The 16,556-nt window shown below is 38.9% G+C and overlaps 1 protein-coding gene across 4 annotated transcripts in view; it reads right to left on the bottom strand.

Annotated features, from left to right (window-relative positions):
- ltn1 (listerin E3 ubiquitin protein ligase 1) overlaps positions 1-16,556 on the bottom strand; it is a 139,709-nt gene that overhangs the window by 50,314 nt on the left and 72,839 nt on the right. For all 4 annotated transcript variants that reach the window (XR_009446562.1, XM_048540310.1, XM_059650366.1 and 1 more), the window contains 3 exons: positions 13,918-14,071; positions 6,958-7,108; positions 3,994-4,195 (listed from right to left, as the gene is read on the bottom strand). Coding sequence is in view for 3 of the 4 variants with exons in the window: in XM_048540310.1 (XP_048396267.1) it covers positions 3,994-4,195; positions 6,958-7,108; positions 13,918-14,071 (507 nt within the window). In the remaining variant the exon portion in view is untranslated. The remainder of the gene's footprint in view (positions 1-3,993; positions 4,196-6,957; positions 7,109-13,917; positions 14,072-16,556) is intronic.

Raw genomic sequence — 16,556 nt, 5'->3', positions numbered from 1 at the left:
CAGAGAACAATAAACCAAGTATTATAACAGAGGAGTTACATAATGGAATGAAGTAACGTAGCATTATAAAAAGTCACAGCTGAGAAGGCAACCATGGAATAAAAGCAGAAAGTGTTGGAGAAACTCAGCAGGTCTGGCAACATTTGTGAGGGAAAAATAGAGTTTGGAACTCTGGGCTCAAACTCTTTCTGTCTCCATAGATGCAGTCAGAGGTGCTAGAGTTCTCCTGTATTTTGTTCTTATTTCTGACCTTCATCAGTACTTTGCCTTTAATAGAAGGTAATAATTGAATCTGCTGACTTAATATTTTTATTCCGTGCATGATTATGATACAGTCTTCTTCAGATTAGACAGAAGTGTCCCAAGATGTTGCCCATCGGGATCCCATTTCAAGTCTTAAAAACTGCTACGAGTCCTCAGTGAGCCCTTAAGACCTATAAGGGCGTGCGTGTGTGTGCATTTTTTTTTTGGGGGGGGAGCGGGAGAGAGATCTGTGATGCTGAACAATTAAAAACATGGAAATTGTATTACTTTTTCAAATAATGTAAAGACTGCAATTTTTATTGCTGCAGGAGCCGGGCTTTGAGGTTGCATCATTTAGATTACAGCCATAGTTTGAAATAAATTGCAAGGATTTGAAACTGCTGTGCAGTTGTTCAATCTGTCAAGACCCCTTACTGCCTCAGAACTCTGATGTCAAAATCTGTCACCCTATTAGGACTGCTGCCCTCATTTTGGGAAGCCCTGCTTTCAAATCAAATGCTAAAACTTCAAGTATATTTCTATCATTTCAGCACGGTGCTGGTGAACCAATACATTGTTGTATTGTTATTTGGAACATGATTACTGTGCAGGAGTGAAAGTAGCACCAGAATGCATGCCATCAAAAATAGTATTTACATCAAAAATAGTTCTTAACACTCGTAAATAATATAACAATATTGAAGCAAATAAGTGAATAAACAACAAAAAATTGATGGCTCAGAGAAAGCAGGAACTGCAGATGCAGGAAGATCTAAGATAACAAGGTATAGAGCTAGATGAACACAGCAGGCCAAACAGCATCAGAAGAGCAGGAAAGCTGATGTTTCGGGCCTAGACCCTTTTTCACAGCTTTTCTGCTCCTCTGATGCTGCTTGGCCTGCTGTGTTCATCCACTCTACACCTTGTTATCTCTGAAAATTAATGGTTGATTGTAGTGAATTGTACTTTGTAAAACACAAAATACAATTCATTGTAAAATCAGTGCATTATGTTGAAGATAATCTTAAAACATTGGAAAAGGCTTTCAAAAAATGACAATTAACTTAAATGAGATAACACCGTGTGGAACTGGAGGAACACAGCAGGCCAGGCAGCACCAGAGGAGCAGGAAAGTTGACGTTTTGGGTCGGGACCCTTCTTCAGAAATTTGCACCTCCACACGGTGACATCTCTGACTCCAGCATCTGCAGTTCTTACTATTTCTGAATTAACTTAAATGATTTGCTTTTGTAATCAACAACTAAGAGCCTTGGATTGGTGAGCCTTTTTTCTGATATACCATCAGCTGCAATTGCTAAGAGATGGATGATTAGTTCGCAAATTGATTTCATTTCTTATAAAGAGGTTATGTTACTGTGTCAACTGTTCTGGAAAAGCTCCTATGTCCTGTAAAATACTCATTTGATCAACATTAGCCATCATGGCAATAGTAACTTTAGCCCTCACATAAGAAGCAATACACAAAAGAGCAAAATCTTTAAAATAAAAAATAAAAGAATAATGAGGGGCATACATAGGACGAATAGCCAAGGTCTTTTTCCCAAGGTAAGGAAGTCCAAAACGAGAGGGAATAGGCGTAGAGCGAAAAGGTAAAGATTTAAAAGGGACCCGAAGGGCAACTTTTTCCACATGGAGCGTGGTGTGTAAACAGAACAAGCTGCTACGAGTTGTTGCAGGTGGGTACAATTACAACATTTAAAAGACATCTGGATGGGTACATGAATAGTAAGGCTTTACAGGGATATGGGCCAAATGCTGACAAATGGGACTAGATTAATTTAGGATATTTGGCATGGATGAGTTGGACTGAAGGGTCTGCTCCATGCAGTACATCTCTGTGGATGCTTGAAGTCAGAAACAAAAACAAAAATTGCTGGGAAAAAAGAAAATCAGCAGGTCTGGCAGCACCTGTAGAGAGAAATTTATTGTAAAAATATACTTTCTATATAAGAAAAGTTGTCTACATTTACAGGTATTAAAGCAGTTCTGTACAGTCTTCGCATGTCCAAAATAAAAAATTGGAATTTGACATTCCCCGCAAAAACCAAAGGCATTTCTTACTCATACAGGACAGTATTTACATACATTGAGACAGTGAGAGGGTCCGATAACCGAACAAACCCTTATTAAACTTTGGCCGAAAGATCTCATACAGTGGTCTTTCTACACTGCACCTTGGCAATCGTTGCCCCAAGCTTTAACGCACCCCTCACCAATGTAGTCCGAGATCTTGGAATGCGCCAGTCTGCAACACTCGGTCGAGGTCAATTCTTTATACTGGAAGACTAAAACGTTTTGGGCAGTCCAAACAGTGTATTTCATTTCAGATCCATTGACACTTCTTCAGAGCTGTTTCTGGTGGGGAAAAGGTTCGTATATGTGCTAAAGATCGGGTGGGAGGACTGGGAGGTGTCACTGATAGGTGGAGATAGAGCCCAAAGAGATAGGAACACTGCTGGGCAGAAAAGGCAATGGGTAAATGTCAGCCTCGGAGAATGAATAAGTGCTAATGGTGACTACTGATGGCTGACAATGGTTGTTCCTGGTAGCAGCCCAAGACATGAGAAGGCCTAACATGGGATTAAGGTAAGGACATGGGAGGTGCTGAAGCCCTAAAACTGTTGAAATCAATATTGAGTCCAGAACTTTGCCAGGTTCCTGTGTTTAGAATATATACGAGCCTTTCCCTAGCTACAATCAATTCCAAAGAAGGATCACCAGACCCAGAAAGTTAACTCTGCTTTTCGTCCACAGGCAATGCCAGACCTGCCGAGTTTCTCCAGCAGATTCTGATTTTGTTAAAAAAGCTTAACTCGATTTTCAATGAGCCAAAACAAAAAGTTGGAATTCCTCAGCAAGGCTTCATTCAGCAAATCTGTGAAGTCTTAACATTAAGAGTTTGCAAGTCAGTATCCAGCCTACCAACCAAATTAGTGGTTCTAAACTAAATTCAGAGAACTGCAGTGAGTCTCATTATCACTGGGATTCAGAGGCACAAAAACATTTTAAAAATCTTTGCTTCTGCAATTGAAAGTCTGTGAATATCAGCTGAGTCCAAGCTGTGTTTAGTTATGATTAAGGAATAGTCTGCTAGCATTTAAAGTCATGGCTCATGCATGAATAATAAACATGATCAATCTACCAGAGGGGTGAGCATATTTATGAAACTCCAGCCAAGAATTGACATAATATAAATTTGATCAAAGCAGAAAAATCAGTTTCCAGCTGTGACAAACCAGCAGAGTGCATAAGGCCAAAGGGAGTGTGATAAACATGATGAGGATGTTTTGATTCAAAGGTATTTTTATCTCATTGTATTCTTGATTGAATTTTGACTATTTTAGTTTCTCAAGCTGGGACCTGTTTAAAATTGTTATTCAAGGTCTCAACAGTAGGGGCTAGCTCGAATGGAAAGTAGGTTTGTGAATTAGTTAATTTTTCAGTTATTAAGTCAATGGTTGAATTTCTCTTTTTAAAAGAAGTTGGGTCGTTATAGGTCTTGTGCTTTCAATAAAGTGAATGGTGGCTGGTGATGGTTCCAACAACATCCAGTTTTGCAGCATTAAAGCTTAACCCATAGAAATATCACTCTACAAACTTCTTTAGCTATGTCTGTTGTAAATATTATTTTTTTATCTGCAGTGAATTTAATGAATAAACATTTATAATTGTGGTTAATTATCTAAGAACTTAATACCAGCTTTTCAGTTTAGTTCCATACAAACTTACTTTCTGATGTAGACATGACTGTGTGAATTTCTTCCTGTTCATTGAATACATTAGCTTCTAATAAATGTAACAGCACCAAATTTAATAATGCTGTGGTACACAAATGAGTTGGTATCTTGTTAGAAGAGAAAATATCAGCACCAGCACACAGGGCATCTCTGTTCAGACTCAACTGCTCCATCAGCAGTACTTTACTCAGCCACTGTGAATAAAAAAACATGTTGAATTTTGTAAGTTATTTATCATTACACCTTTAAAATGTATCAAGAAATAAATATTATAACTTCTATAATCACGTTTGGTCACCAAGTAACTTTCAAGTAGTGATGATAGTGGCTAAAGCTACATATTCAACAAATGGAGTGACGTATCATTTCTAGTGTTACAAAATAAGGTAGAGTATTTGTGGATTGGAAGAAAGGATGTTAATATTTGATGATTGTAAAATGATGGGGGTGGAGGAAGAGTGCGCGACTGTTTTAAATAATGATGCGTTTTCTCTTGGGAAAGAACGGGCAAGCGAACAGAGCTCCTGAATTTGAAACATTGAATCAAAAGGCTATTTGGTTAGCAACCGAGACAGTAGGTTGTTTTGTTATTAAGGCAACCAGTTTGCAAATCAGCCAATTTAAACGGGGCACTTAGAGACCACAAATTTAAATTTGATAGTTTTGACTGATTGCGGATGATTAGGATACTGATTGCGGATGATCAGCCATGATCATAATGAATGGTGGTGCTGGCTCAAAGGACCAAATGGCCTACTCCTGCACCTATTGTCTATCGTCTATTGACAACCTAGGATAAACTGCATTGTAAGTAATTGATAGATCATCAAGGGTATAAAAGATGACAACATTTGAAAACCATTACAAGGGCAAGAACCATCTAATAGTTTTAACAACCTTAACAGGCTCTAAACAGAAAATCATTGGCTCTCTCAGAATTCTCTAAGCTCTCAGAAAACCATCATCAGGCTGAAGGTACAGCACCACTTTTAGCTAATATTCCTGACACAGGAATTCAATAGAGAGAGGCGTTCTGGACTGAGGATCAGCAGAGAGGACATGGAGCATTCCAGAAAACGCATCCTGGCAGTAATTTCAAGAGATTAAGTATTAATTGTTTTTATTATTTTGGTTTATGTAAGTGGGACAATTATTTATTAGAACAGCATACCATTACAATTTTGTTTTACTTGGGAATAGTTTGTTAAAGGGGGAATGATTTGGTTTGTTAGTAGTTGTTAATTTGTTCATTGTTAAGAGTTAGATAAATAAATAGTAACTTGTTGATTATAAGGTGATTGTCAGGAGTTCTTCCATTTAACTTCTCCTTTATAAAAGAGACTGGTTGGGGGGGCGAGAGGCAGATTAAAATCACTTTTCACGCTTCTTTTAAGAGACTGAGGTAAGGCGAGCTTTTCTAGGTGTTTCGGTTGTAGTTATTCAGAGAGGGGGTCGATGTCTGCTTCATAACATTAGTCATGCTTTGCAATGCACTCTGCTTCCAATTAAGGGCACTATTTGCTTCCGTAACATCTGTTCCAATAATGCTACATTCCACAGGGATGCTTCTGACACATCTTCCTTTCTCTTCAATGGAGGATAATCCCTCCACCCATCTTGGCTGACACGCCTCTCAGCTGCATCCGACCTCTTCCCTTCACTTAAAGAGTCATAGAGCTGTACGGCATAGCAACCAGTCCTTTGGGCCAACTTGTCCATGACAACTAGATATCCTAAATTAATCTAGTACCATTTGCCAGCATTTGGCCCATATCCTTCTAAATTCTTCCTTTTTATATACTCATCCAGATACCTTTAAAATATTGTCATTGTACCAGCTTCCACCACTTCGTCTGGCAGTGCATTCCATGCAATATACCATCCTCTGCATGAAAAAGTTGCCCCTTAGATCTTTTTAAATCTTTCTCCTCTCATCTTAAAAGTTTGCCCTCTAATCTTGGATTCCACTGCTCTGAGGAAAAGACCTTGGCTATTCAGCCCATCCTTGGACCTCATGATTTTATGAACATCTATAAGGTCACCCTCAGTCTCCGACACTCTAGGGAAAGTAGCCCCAGCCTATTCAGCCTCTCCCTATAACTCAAACCCTCCAACCCTGGCAACATCCGTGTAAAACTTTTCTGAACATTTTCAAGTTTAATAACATCTTTCCTAAAGTAGAGAGACCAGAATTGCATGCAGTATTCCAAAAGAGGCCTAATCAATGCCTTGTACAACGCAACATGATTTCCCAACGCCTATATTAAATGCACTGACCAATAAAGGTAAGCATACCAAATGCCTTCTTCAATATCCTGTCTACCTACAAGTCTACTTTCAAGGTAGTATGAACCAGCACTCCAAGATCTCTTTGTTCGGCAACACTCCCCAGGACTTTATCATTAAATGTACAAGTCCTGCCCTGATTTACCTTTCCAAAATGCAGCACCTCACATTTATCTAAATTAAACTCCATCTGCCACTCCTTAGCCCATAGGCCTATCTGATCAAGGTCTGTTTTACGCTGAGGTAAACTTCCTCGCTGTTCACTGTACCATCAATTTTGGTGTCAGCTGCAAACTTACTAATCATACCTCGTATGTTCACATCCAAATCATTTATATAAATGACAAAAAACAGTGGACCCAGCACCGGCCCTTGTGGCACACTACTGATCCTGGTCTCATCCATTCTGTTTCCTCACAGCGTAATAATAGGGTTTCCCTTGTCCTTACTCCCTACTCGTCTAGCTTCCACATTCAAAGGATGCTCTGCCATTTCTACTACTGTGACAGCATAGGTGTACCTACACTGCATGATCTGCAGGAAATCAGCTGTTCACCACCATCTTTTCAAAGGCATGAAGGAATGGGCAATAAATGGTGACCTTGCAAGTGGTGCTCACCCATGAAAGAATTAAATAAATAGTGCATGTTTACACGACATCAAATTTTACCTGTGGAGTCAGCTTCTGCCTCAAATCTTCCCATTCTGTACTATTTGGAACAAGGCATTCAATAAATGTTATAAGATAACCATGAGGTGAAGACTGAGCTGCTTTCAGCTTATCAAGCAAAGTAGATGTGCACGTAAGAAGCACTTGGAGGCTTTACAGGAGAAAAAGAAATGAAATTATTGTACATGAATTGCAAACAATTCAAGAATTAAGTAACCATCATTCTTGCAAAAAAATGATTTCAGACTGCATTCAGAAAGACCACAATGATTAGCAATGGTTTAAATTCAGGTAATTTTCCAGCTTCTTAGTATGACAGCCTTGATGAAATAACTCCTTTAATTTATGGAGACATCTAATAGACATAATTTAAGCTTGAAAGGCATTCAATATGACTTAAATTGCTTGGTTCATTGAAGTCAAGGAAAATTGGCCAGCTTGTTCAAAATTGGGCTGTCAATCTGAAAAGGTTGATGACAAACAAGGAACCAACATCTGAAAGTACAGCAGTGAACAATAATAAACATTATTCAAGCCAACATAAATGAGTCAATAGATAGTGTCGAAGAGTCAGACAGTTATACAGCATGGAAATGGACACTTTGGTCCAACTCGTCCCTGCCGATAAGATATCTGAAACTGATTTAGTCCCATTTGCCAGCATTTGGCCCATATTCCGCCAAACCCTTCCGATTCATCTACCCATCCAGATGCCTTTTAAGTGTTGTATGTGTGCCTGCCTCCACCACCACTTTTGGCAGTTTATTCCAAATGTGCACTACCCTCTGTTTGAAAAGGTTGTCCCTCAGGTCTCTTTTAAGTCTTCCCCTCTCACCTTAAACCTATGCCATCTGGTTTTGGATACACCCACCCCAGGAAAAAGAGCTTGGCCATTTACCCTATCCACGTCCCTCACAACTTTATAAACCTCTATAAGGCCACCCTTCAGTCTCTGATGCTCCACGGAAAAAAGCCCCAGTCTACTCAGCCTCTCCCAATAACTCAAACTGACCATCCTTGTAAATCTTTTCTGCAACCTTTCGAGTTTAACATCTTTCCCATAGGAGCGAGAGCAGAAGTGAATGCAGTATTCTAGAAGTGACCCCACCAATGTCCTGCACAGTCTCAACTGTACATCCTAACTCTTGTAGTCAATGTTTTGACCAAAGAAGGCAAACACGTCAAATGCCTTCTTCACCACCTTGTCTACCTGCGACTCCACTTTTAAAGAACTATACACCTGCGTCCCATGGGCTCTGTTTGACAAGGCTCCCCAAGGTCTTACCATTAACTGTTAAAGTCTTGCCTGGTTTGCCTTATCAAAATGCACACCACATATTTGGCTCCATCTGCCACTCCTCAGCCCACGTCCCCAGGTCCATTTGATCAAGGTCCCCTGGTACTCTGAGAAAACCTTCTTCATTGTTCACCAAACTCCCAATTTTGGTGTCATCTGCAAACTTACTAACCATACCTCTTATATTTACATCCAAATCGTTTATATGAATGATAAATAGTACTGGACCCAGCACTGATCCTTCTGGGACACTGGTGGTCAGAGGCCTCCAGCCATCTCACCCTCCACCACCACCACCACCATCTCCCTCCGACCTTCAAGGATGACTTTTTTTAAAGAGAATTCCTACAGTGCGGGAGCAGGCCATTCAACCTGTCAAGTCATACTGACTGTCGAACAGCATCCCGCCCAGACTCACCACACCCCCCTGATCCCTGTAATGCTGCATTTTCCAGGGCTAACCCACCTAGTCTGCACAGTCCCAGACGCAAATGGGCAATTTAGCACGGCCAATCCATCTAACCTGTGGGAGGAAACCAGAGCATCAGGAGGAAACCCACACAAACACAGGGAGAACATGCAAACTCCACATACACGATTGTCCAATGCTGGAATCGAACCCGGCACCGTGAAGCAGCAGTGCTAACCACTGAACCACCGTATTGTCCCACTTTGCACCCAATTGGCTACCTCCTCCTGGATTCTATGTGATCTAACCTTGCTAACAAGTCTACCAAATTGACTCCAGTCCTGACGAAGGCTCTCAGCTCTAAACGTTGAGTCATCTATTTCTCTGATGCTGCCTGACCTGTCGTGTTCCTCCTCCTCCACACTGAATTGACCTTGACTCCAGCATCTGCAGTTCTTGCTATCTCCAAGTGACATAATCCCACTGTGAAGCCTCTTCCAAGGATGCCCACCTTGAAGTTGTCCTCCTCCATCTGGAAAGACCTCAGCAGATCTCTCTCCCACTGTAACCCACAGGTAATCTCTTATGCCCTGAAGATCTCTGACCACATTGTGAAACAAATCTGACACTGCAGACACATCTCCTTTCTTGTTACCTGCCTATGGAGCTGGATCGTCCTCAGTGAGCTCCAAGCAACATTCAGACCAGCCCAATTTGACCCAACCACAAAAATTGCTGCCTACAGTACATCCAGAAGCACCACTGCTCCCAAGCTGATAGACCCCAACTCTGCACAGCTCGCTTCTACCTTCTTCCAAAAATTCATAAACAGGGCTGTGCGGGCAGACCCATTGTTTCAGCCTGTTCCTGCTCCAAACAAAGTTCTGAGCAAGGGTCACTGGACCTGAAATGTTAACTGTGATTCCTTTTCTTCAACAACTTTTCCTTCAACTCCTGTCCTGATGAAGGGTCTCGGCCCGAAACATCGACTCTCCGACTCCTTTGACGCTGACTTACCTCCTGTGTTCCAACAGCTCATGCTATCTCCTCTCTACCATATGGAACTTTGTCAAATGCCTTGCTAAGGTCCATATGGACAAAATCTACTGCTCTGCCTTCACCGATCTTCTCTGTGACCTCTTCAAGAAACTAATGAAGTTAGTGAGACACGATTTCCTACGCACAAAGCCATGTGGACTATCTATAATCAGTCCTTGTCTATCCAAATACATGTAAATCGTGTCCCTCAGAATCCCCTCCAACAACTCACCCAGCACTGATGTTAGCCTCACCACTCTATAGTTTACTGGATTTTCCTTACCATTTCTCTTCAATAATGGCACTACATTAGCCACCCTCCAATCTTCTGGCATCTCACCAATGGCTGTCAATGATACAATTATCTCAGCATGGAGCTCATCAATCTCTTCCCTAGCTTCCCACAAAGTTCTGGGATTTCCTGATCAGGTCCCAGGGATCTATCTACCTTCATGCATTTTAAGATAGCCAGCACCTCCTCTGCTGTACTACGGACACTACCCAAGACAATCACTGTTTATATTACCGAGTTCCTGAGCTTCCATTTCCTTTTCCATAATAAGTTCTGCAAGTTGTCTGTTGTCTAGACCCTGATTGACCGAGATCGCAGACTAGGTTTCTGTACATAACACGAATGACTATTTATTGCAAATAAATTAATTTTAACAGCAGATAAACAATTACAAACCATCCACATATAACCAAACAGGCTAAAACTCTAAACCACTTGTAAAATACTCCTCTACACAATGAATATCGCGGGTGTTGTGTGTGGTGAAGTCTGGGGTGGTAGTACAGTTGCTTCTGTTCACAGGGTTTTCTGGAATGTTTGTTTTGCTGAACAGTATACTAATTCCTGACCTTCCTACCTCCAACACTTCCACTGCTTTGCAGGAGGCACAGGGTGACTAGTTCATATTTATATTGGTCCCCAACTTATTATTAAGTCACAGTTTACAGAAATTGATGTGGCTTGAAATGCTTTTTACTACAGAGCAAAAATAGCTCCTTTCTTTCCAGAAGTTCAATTGTCTCTGACTTGAACATTCACATCCTCAAGTTGTTCAGCAACGTAGATGTTGCCAAACAGGACGCTTTTGTTATCAGTAATTGATCACTAACTTAATGTTCAATCAATCAGTTGCCTGTTGTCAGCCCAATCTTCTTTTACACACATCCCCCAGCTCCAATTCATCTGCGATAAGGCTTTTCCCATGGCTTGAACCAAAAACTATGCAAAAAGCACTTACAATGAGTGCCAGGTATGTTTACTTGTAAGAAGTTTAGCAATCTTTCAAATGAAAACAGGGCTTTTAAAACTATCCCTTTCCCATTTCAGTCCACCGTCAAAATAGCGAAAAGTAAAATGATATCTCCTTTACACAAAAAAGATGTTGATCCGACGTCATGCACCTGAGGGAGTAAGAGTTCAGAGAAAACATCAGAGCAAGGTACAGGCTTTACTAGTCTCTGTAATGGAAGCTCAAGTGTTTCAGACATGTTCCCTCTAACTCTCAACTCAAATTGATTGGGGGAGGGAGGTATCTATTCGTCAATGTTGTGCTTTAGTTAGAGGTAAAGGATTGTTCAATAAATACACAGGAACTTGGCCGATGGCAGTGTCAAAGTCAGAAGACCTTACATGACAACACAAAATCATGATCATGCAGCATGTTCCTCCTGCCTCATTTATTGTGGGCTGGAAAAGATAAATTAGAATGCATAGAGACTACTTCGTCTTTGTTGTTACCATGAACTCTATGCAACTAATACAGAACAAATCATGCCACAAGGTGTCCTACTGACATTCAAGGTCAGTGCACAGGCACGAGCTGAATACGGTCACTGCCTGGAGTGATTTTCTGAATAGCACTCTTAACAGATGCAGCACAGCACTGACCACCAGATCACTCCCTGGTGCACTAGGAAGAAGATAGAATCTTGAGGCATTTCCATTCAAAGCAGAAATGTTATCCTCATGTTTATGGCAATTCAACAGGCAGCCCAGATTAAAATACCAGTTCTTTGACTCAACTGAACAGGTACACTCTAGTATTCCCACACACAGTACAGAGATGAAGTGGAACATATTTCTTCAAGGCTGCAAATATAGTTCAGCATTCTCAACATACATGAAGCAACAGCACAAGAATGCTGTCTGACTTAAGGCTAATATCACTGCAGTGAGACTTGTCATCGAAGCCAAGCAATCCACAATCTTTAATTACAAAAGAGATTGGAGTAAAACAACTTGTATGCTGAGAATCACCTTAAGTGAAGTCTGAAACAGTGCTCGACAGTGTGACAAGAACTATTGTTTACATCTATAATACTATCTAATTCTCCTTTGACACAGGGAATGTTATGCGGACTTGAGATGCTAAGTGGAAAGTGACATTTGTGCCAAATGTCGAGCAATGACTATCTCTAAGAGAGAATCAATCTGCCTTTGATACTCAATGGCATTATCATTTCTGAATCTACCACAAGCAACATCCTGGGGGTAACCGTAAAACAGAAACTGAACTGGAGAAGCCAAATACATACTTCTGCTAAAAGAACAGGTCCAAGGCTTTATCATTGTAATCACTGGCTGAATGTTAAAGTTTGTCCACTATTTACAAGACATAAATCAGGAATATGATTGTTTACTTTCCACTTGATTGGGTGAGTGCAGCTTCAACAAAACTCAAGAGGTTCAAAACCAATAGCTGCATACCCAAAGTCATGCTGTGTGGCAATCTAGCCACTGGGTCACAACCTCCCGGGGGTCCATACTATTGTCATAAGGATACTAAAAATTGTAACATAAACGTATGATTGGATCCAGACACTGATGACTGGGAGACAGTCATGATGGCAATGGTGACTGCTTGGAAGGATAAAGAAAGAGGCCAGCAAAATCAAAATCTCAGCTAAACTGAGAAGAGGTCTAAAAGAAAAGAGGGGGCAAGAATCCAGCATCTACTTAGTCCAGTGTTCACCTGCAGCAAATGAAGCAGAGAACGCCACAGCAGAGTAGGGCTCCTGAGTCTCGCAAAGAGAGGCTTTTATAGATTTGATCACCATGTGACAAACCATTGTCCAGTGGCAGCTTTCTATCTCAGAAAAGTGTTAATATAACAGTTGAAAACTAAAAACACTTAACAAATCTAAATCTCTTTCAACATTACTCCACCCTTAAAATTTGAATTAAATCCCCACCTAATGAATTGTATTGAAGGCTCTTACAATATATTATCTCCTGATGTCAGAATTGAGATTGTAATTGTAAAATCATTGGGTCACATCACTGGAATATTTTGAATATGATCTGTATATCATTTGTATGAAATGAAATTGTTTAGAAATACTGTAATAAATTGATGGTTGGTATTTGTTTCTTCTTCAGAGTGCCACCATGCTTTCAAAATTTATTTAAAAAATAAAATTAAAGAAGCATTTTTCCGTTCATCTAGTTTAGCTTTGATTTGGCCACCTCAATTGGATACAATTTCTTCACAAACAAGTTAGGCACACTGACCCATCTCTAAAATTATGGTTTAAATTTTGTGCTTTGAAGAACTTACTTTTGCAAACTTACTTTTTAAGTCCTATTCCTTCTGAGGTCAGCATCTTTGCTGCATTAATGATGGCCACTCCATTCACCTTTCTTCTCATCTTAAGTATTTTTGAAACTGTCACTGGGGGACTGGATTTTAAATCTAACTCTCGCTATTAGGTAATTGACTAATAATCCATAGTATTGGATTACTTATGATTTCAGTTATATAAATAAACAATTTTGAAAATCTATCCAAGATGCTAGTTTGTCCAAAATGCTTTGAATATTTAACAAAACATTTTCTTGCTGATAGTTTTTCCAACAAAAACATTTGCTTGCAATAGGAAATCACTTAGCTGTAGGCAGCATTTTTATCATCACATCACAGCTGGACTTTTCCTACATAATTCACGTGACTGCAAGTTCAAGATCAGTAATTGTAGTTGCGAAGAATACATAATGAAAAATGCTTCATCTCAAATTTTTGAAGCAACATAATAGATTGCAACAATGTATTAAGACCAAGCAAGATGTAATATAACTCAGAAGGTGGTTCATGTAACAGGTAAATAAAGTTATCAACCCTGACAAAGATTGGCTTTTCACAGGAAAATATATTTACCAGTGTTAAAAAAAATCAGAACAAACAGTATACGTATTTGTAAAAAATACCTCTTCACATCCAATGTCGATGCTCGGACTTGAGTTTTCAACCATGTTGCAGAGCAATGAAAGAAACCACACTTCCTAAAATTCCCATCTTGCTGTTTGATTAGTGACGTTAGCCCTAGCGACCAGGTTTGTTGTAGTTTTTGCAGATTGGCATCTAAAACAAGATGAAGAAACTCAATATCTCATAGAAAACATATTTTAACACACTTCAAAATCCTGCAATCGTGAATATGTTAATTCTGTGATTTGGGAATATTTTCTTTGAAATTGTGATTTTTATGAATGGTGCAAAGGCAACTCAAGATTGCATTCATCACAACTTCTTCTTCTGACTTAAAATGATTTTGATATGGTTAAAAATGATATAAAATGCCACAAAAGCTCGCAACTTAGAATACTGATGCATTGTGTTAATTTAATGATAAATATAAAATTTATATCACAGAATATATTTTATATAGAAATAAAGAATAAATTATCCTAACTACAATTGCCTACTATGTTTACAAATGTATAAAATGCATTTCACAATGATTTAACAATGTCTTCAGGGTTTTATGTTCTAAAACTTTGACTAGCATCCAAAAAACAGAAGATAATTTGTTATTTTTAAAGATTATGATTAAAATATAATTTGATTACTCATTTTCTTGTTAATCCTCACACTAATGCAAGCTATATTGCAGAACATGTACATGAGACAATATTCAATTTAATAAGTACATTACAGCAATAGTAGCAAAATATTCTATGATCAGTATAAAGAGCAGAAAATGGATCCTAACAAAATATATATCTCAAGAAATAATCTCCAGCAGTAATAGGATTTAACCTTACAAAGTTATAATGTGAATTAAAAAAAATACAATGTGAAAACACACATATATTCAAGTCATCATCCTTTTAAACAGTACAAGCATCTTAAAATAGAGTTTTCTGGGAACATAACAAGTGGTGGTTCAGTTTGTTCAACATGACAATGGCAATTAGTGATGAGCATAAATAAATGAAACAAAGTTACTCAAATAGCTATAATTGTGTTATTTTAATCTGATTTTAAAGGGAACTTCCAATTTCTGTCGAGTCAGTATAGTCATAACGACGCCAACATAAAAAATGATGCCTAGAAAACTAATGGAAAACTGGTGAATTAAGATAGTAATAAATTTACATTATAGCTTATTTGGAATTATTTCACAAGCACCTAACTATTTTTGACAACCCTGAAATTAAGAAGTTGTTTCAAAAACCAAACATAAATCCATTTCAATGAATGGAACTAATATGACAATTTTAGGAAATTAATGTGATTTATTTGTTGTTTCTATTTTTGTTAAGCCAGAAGGTTAAAGTGAACCCATTAATGCTGATTGACAGTTAACTGCTAGGTTTTGTTTAAACTTCAAACCACGACTGACTCTGTTTTCAAAGGGTGCATGTACGCAAATGTTCTTTCTGTCTGCAAAGAGCAGGATGCTCTGTAGCACATATGCAGCATCCAGTTCAACTTTCATATATTGTAGGTACTCTCTGTGGCAATAACTCTACCAGTGTTCACTTGCCAACCAAGGAGCACTTTCCTCTCATGCAATACTAAATGCTGGTTTTGCACTTGGATTTGTATTCATGTGTAATGCTCTGTTGAAAAGCTTCAAAAAAGTCTTTTGTCAGCAGTATTCAAGTTCCATACTGCCAAAGGGCTATTAATGGTACTTTTATTTATCCCATTAGTCTTCTATGACCTTCAGGATTTCAGCAACATTTTTCCAGCTTGACTTGCTTTTAATTTCTTTCATTCATTCACTCAGAGTCAGTCATATTTGTTTGTTACGAGCCTACAGTTTTTTAAAGTAATGTTCTGTGATGGTCACAATGCACAGTTGACACAGAGCTAAGATCTCAATGAGTCGTAGGGCAATAGGCAATGTCTAATGCTTCAGGTAAATCTTGACACATTAGCAGGATGATGATTATGGCTGGCAAATTATGGCTAATTTCATAAAGTATGGTATTACATATCTGGGCAGGGTGAATACTCAACACAGATATTCGCTTCAGGGAAAAGCAGTAAAGTAAGTGGAAAAAGACCGAGGTCCACAAATCACAAGCAATGCAGCGAATGTGACAGCAAAAGAAAACCGACTTTTACTGAGAATTTGTAATACAACTGACTTTAATAGATCAAAACATGCCATTTGGCCTTGTGTAAGACCTTGGTCAAGTCTTAATTGAATATTGGGTACAGTCGTGCTCTGCTCACTGGGTGAGTTAGTCTGAGACTTTGGAAAGGGTACAAAAGGGTGGCAATTTGATTAATTCAAGACCAGGCCTTTACATATTAGTGAAGCATAGATAACTGAGTCGCCTAACTGAGATTTATAAGAAGATGAGAATAACAGATTCAATTTAAATTGATAGTTTGTTCCGATTAAATAGTTAGATAGGCTCACAATATTATAGTACATAAGAACAGACTTAAGCTAGATGTTAGACAGTTCTTCTTCTGGCGAGTAGAGAAACTCTAGAACAAGCAAATAGCAAAGCATAGATTTCAGCACAATTAAGCAATGTGTTATTCCAGTAGTTTCACTGTTAACATTTAATCAAATCAGTGCATCAAAGAACACAACCTCTGATGC

The sequence above is a fragment of the Stegostoma tigrinum genome, chromosome 12, assembly GCF_030684315.1.
Source record: "Stegostoma tigrinum isolate sSteTig4 chromosome 12, sSteTig4.hap1, whole genome shotgun sequence".
Lineage (NCBI taxonomy): Eukaryota > Metazoa > Chordata > Chondrichthyes > Orectolobiformes > Stegostomatidae > Stegostoma > Stegostoma tigrinum.
The sequence above is the reverse complement of the archived record's forward strand: the minus strand, read 5'-3'. Positions and strand labels throughout refer to the sequence as shown.